Below are 18076 nucleotides of genomic sequence, written 5' to 3' on the forward strand. Positions count from 1 at the left end.
TCCATTGCTCCACCACCAGCATCATGTGCTTAGCAAGCCAGACTGGGTCACATTGTTCACCACCTGCGCTGTTCAGAACATTAACTCATTTAAAGCATCTTTGTTCTCCTCCAGTGATCATGGTTAAGAGATTCATGAAGTATTGAATTAGAATTGACAAGATGCTATTTTAGGTCCAACATCAGGAACAGGGGAGAGAGAATTTAAAAAGGAAACGAGCGTCCAACACAGCCATGTTTTTTACTCAGTCTGTCCCTGTGTGGGAAATGTGGTTTGTGTTGATTTTCCAGACCCTGGAAGAAGATAATGGCTGGTGGTTTGCATACATGCTGCTGCTGATGTATGAAAGGGACAGTGCACATGGTTTTACTGGAGCCTCCTGCAGAACCATGACTTACCATCTCCTGCATGATTAAGCCCATCCTGGTGAGCAATAAAAAGAGTGCTGTGTAATTAGGAGACAAGCTACAATAATCAGCTACAATCTTTCTGAAATTTACTTCATGCAGCTTGCTGATTTCTGAATGCTGGCTTACGAAAGATGGTAAAATGATCAGTGAAATTTGCATCTGCATTCAATAAGATAAAAACAACAGGCCTTTCTTGCACGTCACTTCCATGAGACCAAGGTGCCTCCTATTCTGTTAGCCCTGACTAAGGCACATAGAAAACTGGAATCATATTTTCTCCTCTACTACCTGATCCTCAAAGATTGAACCGGATCCATCTTGTATTGATCCAAGTTTTTTTTTTTTTTAAGCAGTGATCCAGTCAATTTCCAAATTTATTACACGAGACAGAATGGAAATTATTGTTTATAAGTACAAATTCATGAATATTGCCACAAACCAATCAGAATTTATGTTTGTGTCTTGTCACTTAGATCAGTGCAAGTTCAAATGTAACAAAATATTAGATTTTCTATTTTATTATTTGATCATATTGGATCGTTTGAAATATTAATATTTTAATATTTCTCTTCTGTTGAGAATACAGGTTCACTAAATATTCTTGCTATTACACGGGTCAATTGGATTGCATCCCAGTACCTTTTGAAAGAATAAACGAGAAAGAGACAAGGAGTGTCTGGACCTGAATACCATTTGATTTGACGTTTGATTGACAACCTTACACTGGTGCAGACTACCACAGCACGTTGCATCATACTTACATCTCTTTACTCACATTTCATTTTTCCTTCATGTGCTGGCATGCAGACTATGTAATTGATGTGCAATTACAAACATTTTAAACCACATCACAGATATGACATTCTTTCCAACCAATGCAAATAATATAAACACTTTTGAAGACAATAACCATGAATAGCCATAAAAGCAGTGGCAGTGATGGTCTGGTGGGTAAAAAAAGTCATAATCGGAAGGTTGCTTGCCCCCGTCATCAACCTTTGTCTTTAATGATGTTTATACAGAAACATTTTAATAAAATGTATTAGAAGAAACCAAGGAGCCTTCTAACTAATGGAACACTAATTTATAAATTGGATGTATTTCAAGATGTAATTTCAATCTTTTCTGTTCACTGTTCCTGTGTGACATTTTAATAAATGGCACCTGTCCACTTTGCATCATTTCTACTTCTCTGATTTATAGTCCATCTCTAGAATTGCATTACTACCTAATTGATTGCACAGTCTTATGGGTGAAGCATGTCTATTTAAAGTTTTGCTTCATAAAAAGTTAGTTTGTCCAACCCAGCCACTACACTGAACAAAGTAAACCATGTTTGTAATTTGATTAATGTGATTTAAAATTAAATCAGTTAAAATATTAGTTTGCTCTTTTAAACTAAGAGATTAAACTGGAGATTAATATATTTTAAATGTTTGAATTTTCTGTTTAAAATGATCCCACTGAATAATTTCCAGAGCTTTGGAAAAGGACTGAAAAGGGTTGTTCCTGAAAGTAATCAAGATAATTAATTGTTTGTTGTACTTTGTAAGACAAAAGGAAAGATGAACTAGTTCTTGATAATCTGTTTGCAAGCTTGGTTCAATGGTGGATGTGACTGTCTTGAAATGACTGTAAAAGATATGAGAAAGGAAATGCAGGAGAAGGCCAGTGGCTGGACTCTCTGCTCAATGTTTTTCATGAATATTGTCATACTGGACATATTTAAGCATGTTTAACTGTCCAAAATGTACCATTAACACTACATTGTGCATGTAGCAAGTAAATGGTTGAGCATTGAGTTGAGAATTAGTGGAACGTGTGTTATATGTTAGTATGTGCATGTTTGGGGATAACACATTTAGGGAAGGTCGGGGAGTTAGACATAAATATCAGTGTACAGAAACCCTCAACAACATTATAACCAGTCATCTAATAGCAACGGGGCAAGCACTGAGGCTGTCCTCTCCATCTGGCAAAAACATATTAGGAGCACATCCTTTAAGATGTTTGGATTGAACAGCTTGAACTCTTTGTCACATTCCAGGAACCATGTCACCCTTACACCACTACCATCAGTGATATTCCCTTTGCGGCAGCTTTAAGAAGCTGTTCTGTGTCAAAATTACAGCCACATGAATGCCAGACCCTATGGTTTCCATGCAGAAGATTAGCCAGGGAGTTAAGTTGCCTCAGTATGGCTTCGGCATTGATGTGGGATCTTGGATTAATCTTTCATATTGGGAATACTCCCCTAAACCTCTTACATCTGATACACAGAGGTCACAAAGAGGCTGCAGACTTTGTGCATTCAGATGAACGATTTGAGATAAAACAGAATTCATTTTAAAAGATTTATTTATTGTAAACAAGAACATGCACTTTACGGGCTTTGGTTTAATCGCACCCTATGTGTGGGATGTGAGAGAAAAAATTAATAATAAACCCGTGGAAATCCATGTGAATCCAGGGATAACATGCAATAACCCCACAGAGGGTGCCTGATTGAAGCCAGGCATCTTTGTTGTGAGGCAGCAGTGCTTAAAATGATCAAATTATCAAGTTCATTTATCAAAGCACTGGAGGTGTATATGAATTTATGCTTTTTGTGTGTGACTGGCACAGAGGAATTTTGAAGGCCAGAGCTCAGGTTCAGGGTTCAGTTTCACTATAGAACCACATTGTGGCTTATTGTGTCCACAATGCACACAGTGTGGAAAATACACAACGAATATACGAATATTCATATTTCCCCAAACTCTTAAAACTGAAAGTTTTCGACACACGAGATTGCAGGCCACGAACCCCCTTCATGCCCATCTGCTCTGCATCTAAAAGAAGGCAGCGTGTCGATTTCATTCACAGGAGGGCTTGCACTTCTTTTACAATCAAAGTGCATTAAATGTTGCATGATTTTAAAACTTTAATGGTGTAAAACTGTTGCTAACCCAATGTGCTGATCATTTTTCAATATTTAACCTAAATAAAAAAAAACTGATTGTGAAATTCCTCAAAGAAATATTAAGCTCTTATTAAAAGCTCATTTATTTGGCAGATGCCGTTATCCAGTACTGAAGGTGCAGTGTGAGGTATAATGAGGGCTGTGAGGTAGGATGGTGAAACCCCATGTTTGGCTTTGTAGGCCAGCATCAGTATTTTGAATCTGATGGTGGTGGGGCAGCTACTGGGAGCCAGTGGAGGGAGTGTAGCAGTGGGGCGATGTGGGAGAATTTGGGAAGGTAGAAAACCAGTCGTGCTGCTGAAAAAAAAGTGATTGTCATTGTGAAACACTGAAATGAAATGTGTCCTCTGCTTTTAACCACCACCATTGGTGAGCAGTGGGCAGCCATGACAGGCGCCCGGGGAGCAGTGTGTGGGGACGGTGCTTTACTCAGTGGCACCTCAGTGGCACCTTGGTGGTTCGGGATTCGAACCCACAACCTTCGGATTACATGCTCATTTTTTTACAGCAGACTGTCAGGTCCAGAGCCCACCTACTACTCTTGTTTAAGAAGCAGATGACAGTAGTGGGTAGATGAGGTTTCTGATAACAGAGCCTCTGCAGCATGAAGCCTGTACTGAGATACATGATGGCAGTTTGGTAAAGGGGAGAAGGTAAAAATGTGATATTTCGAGAAGGTACAAGGTTTGGATCAAACGGCTGCTACACCATCTGTAGATGGCTTTCACTTTAAATCACTAAGCCCCCCAACTCCCACCTCAAGGGGAACCTGAAACGAACAAACTAATGATAGCATGACACTTGAAAATTCTGCTCAAAAACTCAATCCAGTCCCGCACAATCCTACAGTTGAGCTTATAAAAGACAACAGATTCCTACCTTTCCAGAAGAGAATGTCCAAAGTAGGACTTTGATTACAAAATGACACCAGATGTACCCATACAACCGTACCCTTTCCTGCCTCACAAGGATATCTTTTAATAAAGGGTGACCAATTCTCTCCCGGAGGCCTTGCAACCAGGGGGATTTGCAGCAGCCTTCAAGCCAACCCCTATATTCAGAAACAATAATATAATAACTGTGCTTTGGTACGTTTGAAACCATCTTATGACTGTTTCTCTCAGAAGTGATCACTGATAGCATCTTATGCCAATCAGAAGGCTTTACCAAAAATCACCATCAGGATCAGACAGGCAAATGACATGGGAAAATGGGGTCTTGTCTTTTCTGATGCAGAACACACACAAAATGTCCTTGAGTTGGAGAAATGAATAAATACTACTTAAATAAAACCTGGCATTCGGCCAACATATGAGGACCGTAGTGAGGTAGGGAGAGTAGAAGGAAAAGGGGGTAATTGCTGGATTACAGAATAGGACGCATGGACTACTGCCACCTCGTGGTTGATTCAGTCTGCTGCTGTCTGTAAGAGGGAGAAGAGAAGTGGCTGCAGTCATAAAGAGAGACGTGCCAGAAGGCGAGTCACAGCCTCAGTGGGTTCCCCACGGCTCCACCGAGGAAACAGGGGCTGATGTGACAGAGGGGATTGAAATCACGCATCAGGTAAGGGTTGCACTTTTTAGGAAAGGGGGTGTTTGCTACATACATGCTGTTAGTTATAATTTTCAAGGAAAATATTCAAATGCATCCAACTAAAAAAAACTAATGTAAGACACATGCTAGTTATACTGCATTTTTTAGAACAGAAAACAATTAATATGTAGATATTTCATCTCACAGTATCTTCTATTTCTTTTTCTTTTATAGATTTGAGCTTTTTGGTTCACATGGGATTTCTGTATAACCTTCACACTTCAACATGTATTATAACAAGAAGAACCCATGAACACCAGTAGCCGTACCGGTGTTCCCACAGCCCACATGATGGAAAACATTAAAGATGCGTGGGCAGTGAATGGATCCTGGACAAATTTCAGTCGCGGGAATGAGACCCTTGTGCGGAACTCGACAGTGAACCCCTTAAAGCGGAACGAGGAGGTGGCCAAAGTGGAGGTCACCGTGCTGGGATTGGTGCTGGTGTTCGCTCTGGTGGGGAACTTCTGTGTCCTCTTGGCCATCCACATGAGCAAGCACAACCAGTCCAGGATGTACTACTTCATGAAGCACCTCAGCATTGCAGACCTGGTGGTGGCGGTGTTCCAGGTGCTGCCCCAGCTCATCTGGGACATCACCTTTCGCTTCTACGGCCCGGACGTCCTGTGCCGATTGGTGAAGTACCTGCAGGTGGTGGGAATGTTCGCCTCCACCTACATGCTGGTGTTGATGTCTGTGGACCGATGCCTGTCCATCTGCCAGCCGCTGCGCTCCCTGCACCAGAGGAAGGACCGTCTGTACGTGGCGGCCTCCTGGGTCCTCAGCCTCCTCTTCAGCCTTCCTCAGGTCTACATCTTCTCCCTCAGGGACGTGGGCAACGGAGTCTATGACTGCTGGGGGGACTTTGTACAACCTTGGGGGGCCAAGGCCTACATAACATGGATCAGTTGTACCATTTACATCATCCCTGTGGGGATTTTAAGTGTTTGTTACAGCCTCATCAGCTTTAAAATCTGGCAAAACTTTAAGCTGAAAACCAAGCGCGAGCAGTGCATATCGCTGACACCCACGCAGTTGAAATGCACCAGCCTGTCCAGGGTGAGCAGTGTCAAGCTGATCTCCAAGGCCAAGATCAGGACAGTAAAAATGACCTTTGTCATTGTTCTGGCCTACATCATCTGCTGGACCCCCTTCTTCTCCGTCCAGATGTGGTCTGCGTGGGACCCCCAGGCTCCCAGAGAAGGTAAATGATTCTGAGGCTGGTGAGCGTGGAACTACAGCAAACGCTGTTAAAACACTGTTCTATCTTAATCAAGATGCAGGATCTAAAACTTGAAAAGGTTCTTAGTCTGGTCAGGTTATTGGAAAATAATTCAATGATCCTGTGAACATAAATAACAGCATAATGGAAAAATTAGTTTGACAATTGATGCTCTTAAAATATTGAGATCTGAAAATGCAACTACATTGGATGAATTAGGACGTGATGGGATTTCAGCAATTAGTGTCTCTCCAACAATATAACTCAATAAATATTCACATAAATACTCAATAAAAAACATAACACAAAATACAAAAACCGTCATGCTAATTAGGAACCATATACATGTACTCACTAATACACAGGTCAGTGGCGTTCACTGCTTTTTGTTAGGACTGGATTGCATTTATATTCTTTTGTGATTCTTCTCTGCCATCGCGGTTAATCAGATCCTCTGTGTTTCAGTGCTGTACCAGCTTCAGCAGTGTCTACTGTGAATACGTGACAGACGGAAGCTGATGTGACTGTGTGTGTGTGTGTGTGTGTGTGTGTGTGTGTGTATATATATATATATATATATATATATACCCTATTTACACCTAAGCAGGAGTATGCAGAAATCTGTGTAGAGTCACTGCGTATCTTAACAGCTCATTGTGATAAGGGGGGGTTTTGTACTTGCCCCATCAAATTAGCTATGAGTTACGGTTCTTACATCCTGTTCCTGACCACAGCTGATAAGAAGCAACAGCCTCTCATTAGTTTTTTTTATAGAACATTGTATAGTATCTCTAAATTTCACAAAAATTATTCATCATAAGGAACAGCATGTTTTACCAGCTAAAAAACCACAGAGAGAAAAGGTGCTGACCTTTAAGCTGTTTTTGAGTTATTTCAGTTTTCCAGAGAATGCTGGAACGGATTATGGAAATGCATGAGCAGGGGGGCTGGGTGCTTTGCTCTGAGGCTTATTAATGTCATTATAGTGAATTGTACTGTAGTCTTTCGTTGAGTTGCTTCTCGGTTACCTCACAGCGCATGCAGTTAATGAATGGTTTAAATTTTGGCTCGTCTCTGTCGCTCTAGATAAAGAGCAAATGCCCATGTATTGTTTACATGCTGACTGGCCAATGGGAGATGACACCATGATATCAGTGGGTGTGCTGGAAAAAGGCATTTCCCTTTCAGGTTTGTTGTACGTGTGTTTATGCTACTGATGTTTGCGGCAGCTTTATGTGGTTTGAACTGCTTGGATAAAATCTTACAAACATGAAAATGTACTTTATTTATAGTACAATCCAAAAAAGTAGTTTATTTAGATATTTTTATATTGTTCAACTATAAGGAAAAGAAAATTCATATTCTTTCCACTGCCAACTTAATGATATAAGCAACAATAACCACCATAATAATCCCAAAAATATAGTTTGTCCCAGATGTGATTATTGCAACATCCATCAACTGCCATCTTCTGGAATTGAATGCGCTGCAGACTTGAAAGTTAACACGGACCGTGGTAGAGGAATATGGGTGAAGGTTCACTGCTCAAGCTGACACTCTTCTTGTTACATCACTTAATGTAAGAAATCTTTCCAACCAAGGTATGCAGAAGGGCATATGAGGGCACAGTGGTCATGGAATGAACAAAAATTAACAAAAAATGTCCCTTCTGACAAACTGTATTCCTTATGCATACAGTGAATCTGGAACATACCGCATCACTTTTTCACACATTTTGTTATGTTTGTCATGTTCTTAAGTCTAGGGGTTTACGAAACATGACAAGTGTGTGGAGAGGACTGGTACGCACACAATCAAACAGGACATACAAACATGGCTGTTATTTACGGTGAGCTAACATGTACAATACAACAGGCTCAGCGCAGCTAACGTCAAGGAAGGGGTGGTCCAGAGGGGAAACTCAAACACGCACGAACGTTAATAAAAAGGGCACACTGGCTAATAAAAAGCGTTCTGTCACACAAAGTAATAACACACACGAGTGAAACCCACAACGGAGCTCCTTGCAGACCTCCGTGGACCCTCCGTGGACCTCCCGAAAGAGAAAGAATCTAGCAGACCCTGGGGACCATCTGAAGTTTGAGGTGGTGGTGACCAATAGTCAGAGAGTAGGTGGAGCTGGCAGGTTTCAACTCCTCCCATGAAGTCAACCTAAAAGAGACTGGAAACCGAATGAGAATTGCTGGTGTCTTCCTCTTGAAAGGCTGCCAAGTAAAGTAAATTTGAGTAAAGTAAAGTAAATACATGACACAAAAACCCAGCCAGCCACACATGAGGGAGTATACGTCCAGGAATGTATCAAGGATGCAGCTTTATTATAATGACAATGTGAAAAAAGTAGAGGTGGGCATAGATTAATTTTCTTAATCTAGATTAATATCACTGTAATCTTGGAATTATTTTAGATTAATCTACATTAAAATGACTCATTTGAATTCTGCCGAAGGCATTCAGAATATGTGTGCTACCCAAATAATGACTAAAAGTAAGTCTTTTAGAACAGGTTTCTCAAGCCAGGTGGCACATTAGACCAGTTTCCAAAATGCATCACAAACGGCTTGAGAAAGCTGTTCTACTAAAATAAATTATGTTCAATAAGATGTACTTGTGTTTACCAACTGTTTATTCAGTTAAATAGTCACGTTTGAAGACTCGTTCTCGCCCCCTACAGTGCAATTTGGCTAGGTATACATCCGCCCTAAAATATCAAGGTGAAAGTCATCATAGTGTAGCGGTTCTTCTTCTGCATTGTGTAATTTTTTTATTTCGTTTCTTGAACCACAAATGATGAGCTGACACCCAAGGGATTTTCTGTGCAAAGTGTATTCTGTAGAAAAAGCAAGGTCGCGTTAGAACATCGCATCACACATCACGTCTTTCTGCACCTCTCTCTACAACATACAGTATTAAAAGAACATAAAAAAAATATTCACAAAATAACACACATGCAAAATATTCCTAATATGTACATAAATTAAAATTAAAAAAATAACTTTTTGTACACAAACCCCACGCACCTCACAACTCACGCCATGTGTCCAAGAGACCTGAACCGGGTCTCAAAAACAAAATAAAAGTCTTTAGAAAATAAGAAAATAAAAGACACAAGAAAGAAGAAATATACTTATAAATCTAGTGTAACCATTTAACTCCGGCACAATAGCTTGCGTAGTATAGGCCCAGCTCCCAACCCAACTTTGTGAATAGATTAACGGCGATATTTTTTTTGTCACCCGATAAGAGTCTCACGTTAACGCAGCACGTTAACGCCGATAACGGCCCACCACTAGAAAAAAGTTGAGAAAGCACACGTATATAAGTATTCACAGCCTTTGCTCCATACTTTGTCGTTGCAATACTTTGGCAGAAATTACAGCCTCAAGTCTTTTTGAATATGATGCAAGCTCGGCCCACCTATCCTTGGCTAGTTTGGCCCATTCCTCTCTGCTCCATCAGGTTGAATACTTTCCGGATGCACTGTATGACGTGGTGGACAGATGGACACACTTGCACGTCTTATCACAAACAGGGGTTTTAATACAAATAACAGGTTCACGCAACGATACAAGACAGACATTTTAAAAACCCAACAAGGACAAAGTACAAAAGGCAAACATTTGTACATGCCAGAACAACTGCACATGATGAGGATGATTGGGAACGCAAACACAACGAAACTCTGTACGGAGTCGGTCCCGGACATTATAACATACACAAGTTGTATGACAACAACGTTTAATTCTTATTTAGCCCCAAATCACATACAGGGCTTTGACAGGCCCTGCGCTTAAATCTATTTAGACATGGGTAGGGACTGGGTCATTCTGGTGAGTTTTCCAACAAACTTTTTTTTGTTACGCTCTAATTCCACCAAAACACGCCTTTATGACCAATATGATTCCATGAAAATGAACATGAGTTGAGTGTAGAAGGTCTCAGCATGAACATCTCACTGAAATTTGATGAGTTAGACTTTGATGAGTTGAATTCATTCTGTAAAGAACACATGAAGGTGCAAAGTCAAGTAATCTTGAAATATTTTACAGTTAAAAAATCAGTTTCCTGTTCCATTTCAGCTCTGCCATTTATCATTGCTATGCTACTGGCCAGCCTGAACAGCTGCTGTAACCCCTGGATCTACCTACTCTTCGCCGGCCATCTGTTCCGTGATCTGATGCGCCGCTGTCTGCGCAGTGTCCCCTGCAGCTGTGACCGGCAGCCCAGAAGAAAGTGTGTTGCCACCAACTTCGCCACCAAGAGCACCGGCAGCCAGAGGAGCCTCACCCAGACGTCCATCACATGAGGAAGGGCGGCATCTCTCACTTACTTAGTAGTGTCTGTGGTTTTTGCTTGTATTGTAACAAGACGCAAAAATAAGATGTCCATTTGCTTTTCCTTGTTGCCATGGGAGAACCTTCTTTGATTTAAGTTTAATGGAAGATTGAGTATTCTAAAAGGCTAAAACCAACACATGAATCAGGTTCCTTCTGGATGTGGCATCCTTCTGGATGGATAAACATCAGAGAAGGATTTTCAGCTGTCAACACCACTGGCCCAGATTATTCAGGTATAAATGATAGAGGCTTATTTGCCTGTTGTTGCATTCTGGTCTGAACCAGTGCATCGGCAGTTTACATGTCCTGTATGTCGAGGAAAGAATTTCTCCGATCACTTGGTGTCTACCAAGAAACAATTTTTTTGTGTGCAAAGATTGTGTCACGTATGCATGTGTGTGTGCACGTACACAAGGCTGTTCTGACGAAGCAATCTGGAGGAACAGATATGCTACCTTTCATTTTGTTAACAGGTGCAAACCACTCAGAACCACTGTCATCTCATAGATCAGCGTTCCAGGCAATCACTGCCTATTCAAAAACGAATGGGCAGTGGCGCTGCAGGCTGCTCGCAAGCATTCACTATGCTTCACCACATCATCCTAGACCACACTGACCGAAGTGAATTTAACAAGCTGGTCTAAGATAAGTTGTCTTCAGGCTTGGCTATTTGACTTGACCGAAGATGGGAAGGTCTGGGTCAGGTTTCAGCGACCTGCAGGTTTGGGATATGGTTAGATTGCTGGGATGTTCTGTATTCTGCATTTCATAAAATGCTCATAAATCTTACAATAAAATATGATAACTCAACGCTGCTCGTACATTCAAATCCAGGGTCATCTAGTTCAGTGGTTCCAAACCTGGGGTCTGTGACCACCCTGGGGAGTTACCAGTTACCTAGCCTGCGCTGCGGTTACCACAATTAAGCATTCACTTTATAAAATATCAATTCCACAGCCAATCCAAACTCTGTAGGACATATAGACTCTACATAGCCTTCAGTGTAAAACAAATCCTACAACTGCTGTTTATTTTCTGCAAATGAAAGTTTGTACATTTTACATTTACATGATGCAAATGTAAATGTATTTAATCACTTTATTCTTTTAGCGTATGTATGCGGGAAGGAATTGGGGTTGGGGGGGGTCCTGGCTCGTCTTGGACACAGGGAAGGAAAAAAAGGTTGGGAACCACTGATGTAGTTGCTCTTTTCACAGACGAAGTGGTGCTTTCCACCCCAAATGTCTCTGTCTCGTTCACTTTGTTTTACTGACCCTAATGTGAGGCAGCAAGCATCTTCACGATCCTGATTGTGGACTCTGAATGTTCTGTGGATGAAGGAGCACTCTCAGTTTGTTCTGGAGCGTGATATCATGATTAGTTGCGAAAACTGTGCATATTCCAGACAGTGTGTTTATTTGTGTGATTCCTTTATAGGAGTATTGTCATTGGTTGTTTCATTTGTTTTGTGTTTCTTGACTGTTCCTTCACTCAGATTAGTTTTATTCCTGTTATTAATACTGTAATAATAATAAAAAAGTGTCTGGGCTTGTGTTTTTAAGCTACATGGTGTCTGGCATAGGGGCCAGTGGTGGCCTAGCAGGTAAGGGAGTGGAACCGTAATCAGGAGGTTGCTGGTTCAAAATACCATCACATGCTGTTCCCTGGGCACCTTTCATGGTTGCCTACTGCTCACTAAGGTGGGTTAAATGCAGAGGAGACATTTCGTTGTGTCACCGTGTGCCCTGTGACACCGTATGCACTGCATGATAATCACTCCACTTTCACTTTTATCTTAGAGGAAGTTATAATGAATGGGTGGTGCAGCGGGAAGCACTATCAAAGCACACCTCTAAGATCGAATGTGTTTGTGTGTGTGTGTGTGTGTGTGTGTGTGTGTGTGTATCTTTATATGCTTGGAGTTTGAAAGTGAAAGTGATGTGATTGTTATTGTGATACACTGCAGCATAGCACACAGTTGACACAACAAAAGGTGTCCTCCGCATTTAACATCACCTTAGTGAGCATTGGGCAGTAAGTGGGATTTGAACCCACAACCTTCCAATTATGGGTCCACTTCCTGACCCATGCATGCTCTCCCTGTGTTCCTCCCATTAAGTTTGGTGTTCAGCTATATTCTCAAGAAAATGTGTATAAATTGTAGTTAGGAATGACCTCTGAACTCAAGCAGATGAGTCTGTGTAATGCAGGCTGTCATGTGGCATCATATTTCTTATCTGAGTTAGTATATATCATATTGACACTTAGATTTAGATTTACCTAAATGAATCAGACATCATCAGTAAAAAGTATTCATAAAAGCATAACATATATTAAACCTTTTTGATTGTGATGTTAGAAATGTGTGTAATTTGCTTTGTCATACATAGAAGTAAAATTAAAACTGATTTAGTTTTCTCTAAATGTTCTGATCTAAAGACCAAATTCATACTGCAGTACCCCACTGTTGTTCTGCAATTATATGTCTGATTTCCCAACAATATAGTAAAGATAGGAGGGTTAACTGGGTGACCTCAAAGGATCTAAAAGAATTACTGAGATTACCAGTCTGCAGATCATTAGCCAGCAGACAGAACAATGTGCACCTAATCATGCAACACTGGGGAAAAAAGAGCAATAAAGATGTCCGGAACACCAATAATCTGGTTAACCATCCATTCCTGATAGCTGTATGCTTAGTTGCCCAGCTGCTATGGCCATTTCAGTCCGAGGTCATTACGTTATTCCCAAGAATGAACAATTACCTAATTGTACTATTATACAACGTGTGAGTACACACTGCAGTGTTGCTGCAAGGAAGGGAAAGTAGTACATAGTAGATATGAAGTTAAATTAGTCCTGCACCCATATCTTTTGGCTCATGGTGATTTGGCTTTTGCCTTTAAAAGGCTGCCAATTACAGGTAAAGAGCTGAAAAGATGTTTTCAGGGCTGCTGTTTTAACCTCACTGACCAAAGCACTGCAGACAAAAAAAGGTCTTAGTTCCTGCTCTACTAATACAATCACACATTTATGCAAATAATAGTCCTATAGTTCTAAGACTATTAGTACTATTAGTTCCAATAGTCCTATAGTCTGTGTTCACTCATTTGCAGAGGAATTCCACATAAAGCATGAATGTCTTTTATTTTTTAATAATATATCCTTATTATCGTATTATTTTAATAATGTATCACTTGGAAAAAGTCTGCAAACTACCTTGATTTGAACCAGAAACCTTCTGATTACGGGGCCTCTACCTTAACCACTGGGTGGGGTGGGTCACGGAAGGGCTGTGGGGAACCAGAAGGGGACAGAATCAGAAACCAGGGACATGCGGTGAGATTGGCAACAAAGGTATCCAAACAAGATAAGACAAGGACAAGGCAAAAGGTAAAAATCCAAAAAGCCGCACACTTGCTGCGAGCGTAGAGGTGCCCTGGGAACTGTGACATTGGCATTTCTATTCTCCTTATTCCTCTTATAGCTGTTGCCATGCAGATAAACGTCTCCGGTGTTCCATGGCACGTTCCTGCGTACTGGTTGTGGAATGAAGAGTGGCAAGATGGAGATGGAGGAACCACAACAGGTTTCAGATCTTCACTGCAGATGACGAGTCACAGATCTCCTCAGTGACAGACTGAATTATTAATGTCGGGTACTGACATATAAAAACACACACACACACGCGCAACATGCTCATATTCAAAACCATCCAATTTTTCTGAGCTCTCTGTGCTCTAAGCTTTATTCGGTTGTATGGAGAAGTCCTGCTCTACTCATGTTCTAGTACAGTCCACGTCAGCCTCATGGCAATGGCATGAATATGGGCCAAATTATTCATGCTTTGTGTTTACAGGTGATCTGTGCTCACCACTGCCAGTTTTGTCATTTGTTTCCTTTTAACATTTGTAAAGTGTGTGTGTGTGTGTGTGTGTGTGTGTGTGTGTTTGTGATATAATAATATGTAAGTTGTTAAGGAGTCTTTTTTGAAATCATGACAGAGCCATATTTAATATTCAGTAAAAAAAAAAGAAGTAAGGTTTCGTTTTAAGTCCCATTTTTCCCATCCTCAGAGTTAAATGTCTTTTGTGGTGTCTCTCAGTCTAGTGAACGGTCATTCGGATCTGAGCCGGACGCTGATGAAACTGCAGCACCTGGAGGCACTTTGGATGAAGGGCTGGAGCAGCGTGTCCAGCACACTGCTCCACAGGGTTTGCACCCAGCCGAGGTTCAGGAGGGTGATCTTCACACATGGAGTAAAAAACCTGCAGAAACAGTCAGATTTTTTTATAACACGTCCTGTTGCCTTCAAGAACCATCTTTAGTCATGTTGCTGTCTCGTTGTCCAGTTGGCAAGTATCAGGAAAAATACATTTTACAACTGTCTAATCAGCTTTGTATATCTGTGAAGGATTTCTCCTGCAGAAGAATGATCTCTTTATTTAGTCAACTTTATCAAATGAATTTCTGAACATATTGGGCTGACAGTGGACCTTGCTTACCAGATGTGGAAGCAACTGAAAATGCCGAACAGGATTCCCGCCACCAGGGACACGGGTACAGCCAGCAGCACGGTGATGACGCGGTAGAACCACAACCTCGACACCTCAAATAGGGCGTGGCTCCAAATCCATATCCGGTCGCCACTGCGCACCGAGCCCGGCTCGGCTATCACATCCTCAAAGCTCACCTAAGGCCACACAGTAAGCCACATTTCATTGCAACAATGCTGAAGCAAAAACGTTTAAAGCCCCAAACGGCTTTAAAAGATTCAAAATTAAAGAAAAGATTCCTGCATATCTGGGAAGTTCCCACTCTGCAGCAGACAGGACCTACCAAAGAAGTCCATGGAAGGACAAATGGTGAATGTCTCGCTAATGTACGTGGGGAGATGATTTGAGCCAGTGTCAAGATTTGGACGAGGTTTTGCTGGAGAACATTTGGTCCTTTGCGCATGTGGATGTTAGTTTGGCACGTACCACCTGCTTAAACACTGTTGCTCTCCAAGTAGCCCCATTCTTCGGAATGTCCTTCCCTGATCGCCGTGTCCATTTTGCACTCTGCCACACTTCAAAAATGTTTTGAGGAGCACAACCACAAATTGGTGTCCAAATTCTCTAGCTATTAATGGAATGGATTGATCTGTGGCATGTTCTGGAAAATTAGTTGTGGCACCACCTTGCAACTTATAGGACTTATAGGATCTGCCACAGATACCACAGCAAACCCTCATGTGCTCAATAGTGGAATGGAAGTCATAAAGATGTGGCTGATCGGTGTACAAGTGCAAAGTAAGCAGTCGATAAATATAGTTGAAATATAGATGGATCTGTGAATAAATATGCTATTTGCAAATGCACAGACATATAGTATAGGGTATACACATGTATGTACAAAATATATCAACAGATGAAACACATTTTACCTTCATTTTATATTTTTTAACATTTATTTCAGAGAAGTAAAAGGATTTTATTGAAAAAATGTTTATGATTAAGTGGTTTTAAGCAACATAGAAATATAATGTACATGTAACCATTTAATGGCACAAAAAAAAAAAAAAAAAGAATGTAATTTTATTTTAAGAAAGATTTTGAATATTCACATCTATTTAATTGCAGAACTGAGGGGAATAAATGTCAGCAGAGGGCAGTAAAGTAGCTCGGAATGGTGTCGGAATACCCATGGCATATTGATCTAATATCATCAGCTGGCCCATAAAAGGAAGCTTACCTTGAGACACTCGTTAATTTGACGGGGATCTCTCTCATTAATCAAGGGCCTGGTGTCACTCTGTGTGGAGATGACATCCTCGTCCTCCTCCTCCTCCTCCTCTTCCTCTTCCTCCTCCAGCACAGTTTCAAGGGGCGTCTTCCAGGCCTGTTCCTGGTTCTCTTGCTCCTCAGGGTCCTCCGGATCGACGTTCAAATGCTCCCGACCCACTCCTCGCATCATTCTGGCCCGTTACTCGCGTAAAACCACCAGGAGTTGGGGTCCTGCTGGAAATGGGCAGCCTGCAACACTTTGTGTGTCTCAGGACAGCATTTTCTACGTGTAAAAACACGCTCGTCAGTCTCAGTCACACACACAGGGGCAGGATTCGGCAGGATATATCGGGCAGCTGACTGTGCCCCGGCTGGAATTTCCAAGCATGCCCTGCATGGGTGGACCAGAGAGCCCCTGCAGTAATACAGCAGTTATTAATATCCTGTGTGTGAGGTCTCCTCATGTACACTGTAAATACTTCCTCCAGGCAGCAAATCAAGCTGCATAGAGCAAGAAGTAGTGTTAATATGTCTTATTTGATACAGACAGTACCAGAAGAAATTGATCATTTTTCATAATATATCATTTCTATTTATCATGTATTCATTATTCATTATTCCTGTTGGATATTTATGTGTATAATCACTGGCTGGGTATTTCACATGAACATTTCACTTTGTAAAACCATCAAGAACCACTGACTGTTCCAGAAGGATCACAGTACAAGTGCGCCCCCTACCGCCAAATACACTTCTTTGGCCTGCTTCTCTTCAAGGTTGCTCAACATGTGTGTGTGTTTGTGTGTGTGTGTGTGTGTGTGTGTGTGAGTGTAGACAGAAAAAGAAAGAGAGATTCAAAAAGGTTTTATTGCTCCATAGAAACTTTATGAGCCCAAGTCCCAGACTGTGTCTGTAATGAATCGCACTGAGCATGTCAGGCTGACATCTTCTGAGTAAGGATAATGTGGAAAATGTCTTTTCTTTGCAAACACGCTTTTAGGAACAATGTTTCATTAAGGGAATGAGGATGTTCACCAGAGCAAATCATCTTATTCTAGTTATGTAGTCCACTAATGTAAATTGTTCACATCTGGCATTAAATTAGTGCAATGCTTTACAAATCTCTCATATTTAGACATCACAACTAATTTTGACATTTATCCATTGTAAAATAACAACATTTTGATGGAGGTAATGGTGTCTCATGACTGGGTCATGTTTACCGCTCTGCAGCATCTCCAGAGGAGACCAAGTTTTGAAAGAAGAATGTTGTCCCATTCTCGTTAGATATTGGATTAGAGATGCTCAAATTTCCTGGCTCGTCTTTGTTGAATCCTTCATTTCATGTGTCATATGTTTCCATTTGTTGATGTCTCTGATGACAGACATCTTTGTACAACACTCAGAGTCTTCTGCTATGAAGCCATGCAGTTGAAACAGATGCAGTGTGTGATGTGCAAGGCCTGAATGACGTTTACAGACATCGCAGCGCGTGGTGCCTCCCCAGGTATCCAGGTGCTGATGCAGGCTTTTGAACTGAGGTGGACAGTCCCTCTCCTCTGCAGTATGGAGGACTGGTCAGAACCGTTCTCCACTTTCCACTTTGAACACAGTGGTGTCAGGAAGTGTTTCCATAACAGAATCATGCATGTTTTAATGCACTGACACCCGAGGGCCTGAAGATCATGGGCGTCCAAAAAGAATTCTTTGATGACATTATGTCCTGGTGATGATGCGATATCCAATATCTTTATTCTAGAATTTTC

General features: G+C 41.3%; 2 protein-coding genes across 2 annotated transcripts; one reads left to right on the forward strand and one right to left on the reverse strand.

Annotated features, from left to right (window-relative positions):
- Positions 1–3893: 3893 nt before the first annotated feature.
- On the forward strand, positions 3894–11706 carry LOC114801060 (isotocin receptor-like). Its single transcript, XM_028999011.1, has 3 exons — positions 3894–4935; positions 5140–6169; positions 10285–11706. The coding sequence occupies exons 2-3, from the start codon at positions 5215–5217 to the stop codon at positions 10509–10511; spliced, it is 1182 nt and encodes a 393-aa protein (XP_028854844.1). The 5' UTR covers positions 3894–4935; positions 5140–5214; the 3' UTR covers positions 10512–11706.
- Positions 11707–13672: 1966 nt separating this feature from the next.
- On the reverse strand, positions 13673–16655 carry cav4a (caveolin 4a). Its single transcript, XM_028999124.1, has 3 exons — positions 16279–16655; positions 15048–15235; positions 13673–14810 (listed from the first exon to the last, which is right to left on the reverse strand). Exons 1-3 carry the CDS (start codon positions 16498–16500, stop codon positions 14660–14662), a joined length of 561 nt encoding a protein of 186 aa, XP_028854957.1. The 5' UTR covers positions 16501–16655; the 3' UTR covers positions 13673–14659.
- Positions 16656–18076: the final 1421 nt, after the last annotated feature.

The sequence above is a fragment of the Denticeps clupeoides genome, chromosome 12 (genome assembly GCF_900700375.1).
Source record: "Denticeps clupeoides chromosome 12, fDenClu1.1, whole genome shotgun sequence".
NCBI lineage: Eukaryota > Metazoa > Chordata > Actinopteri > Clupeiformes > Denticipitidae > Denticeps > Denticeps clupeoides.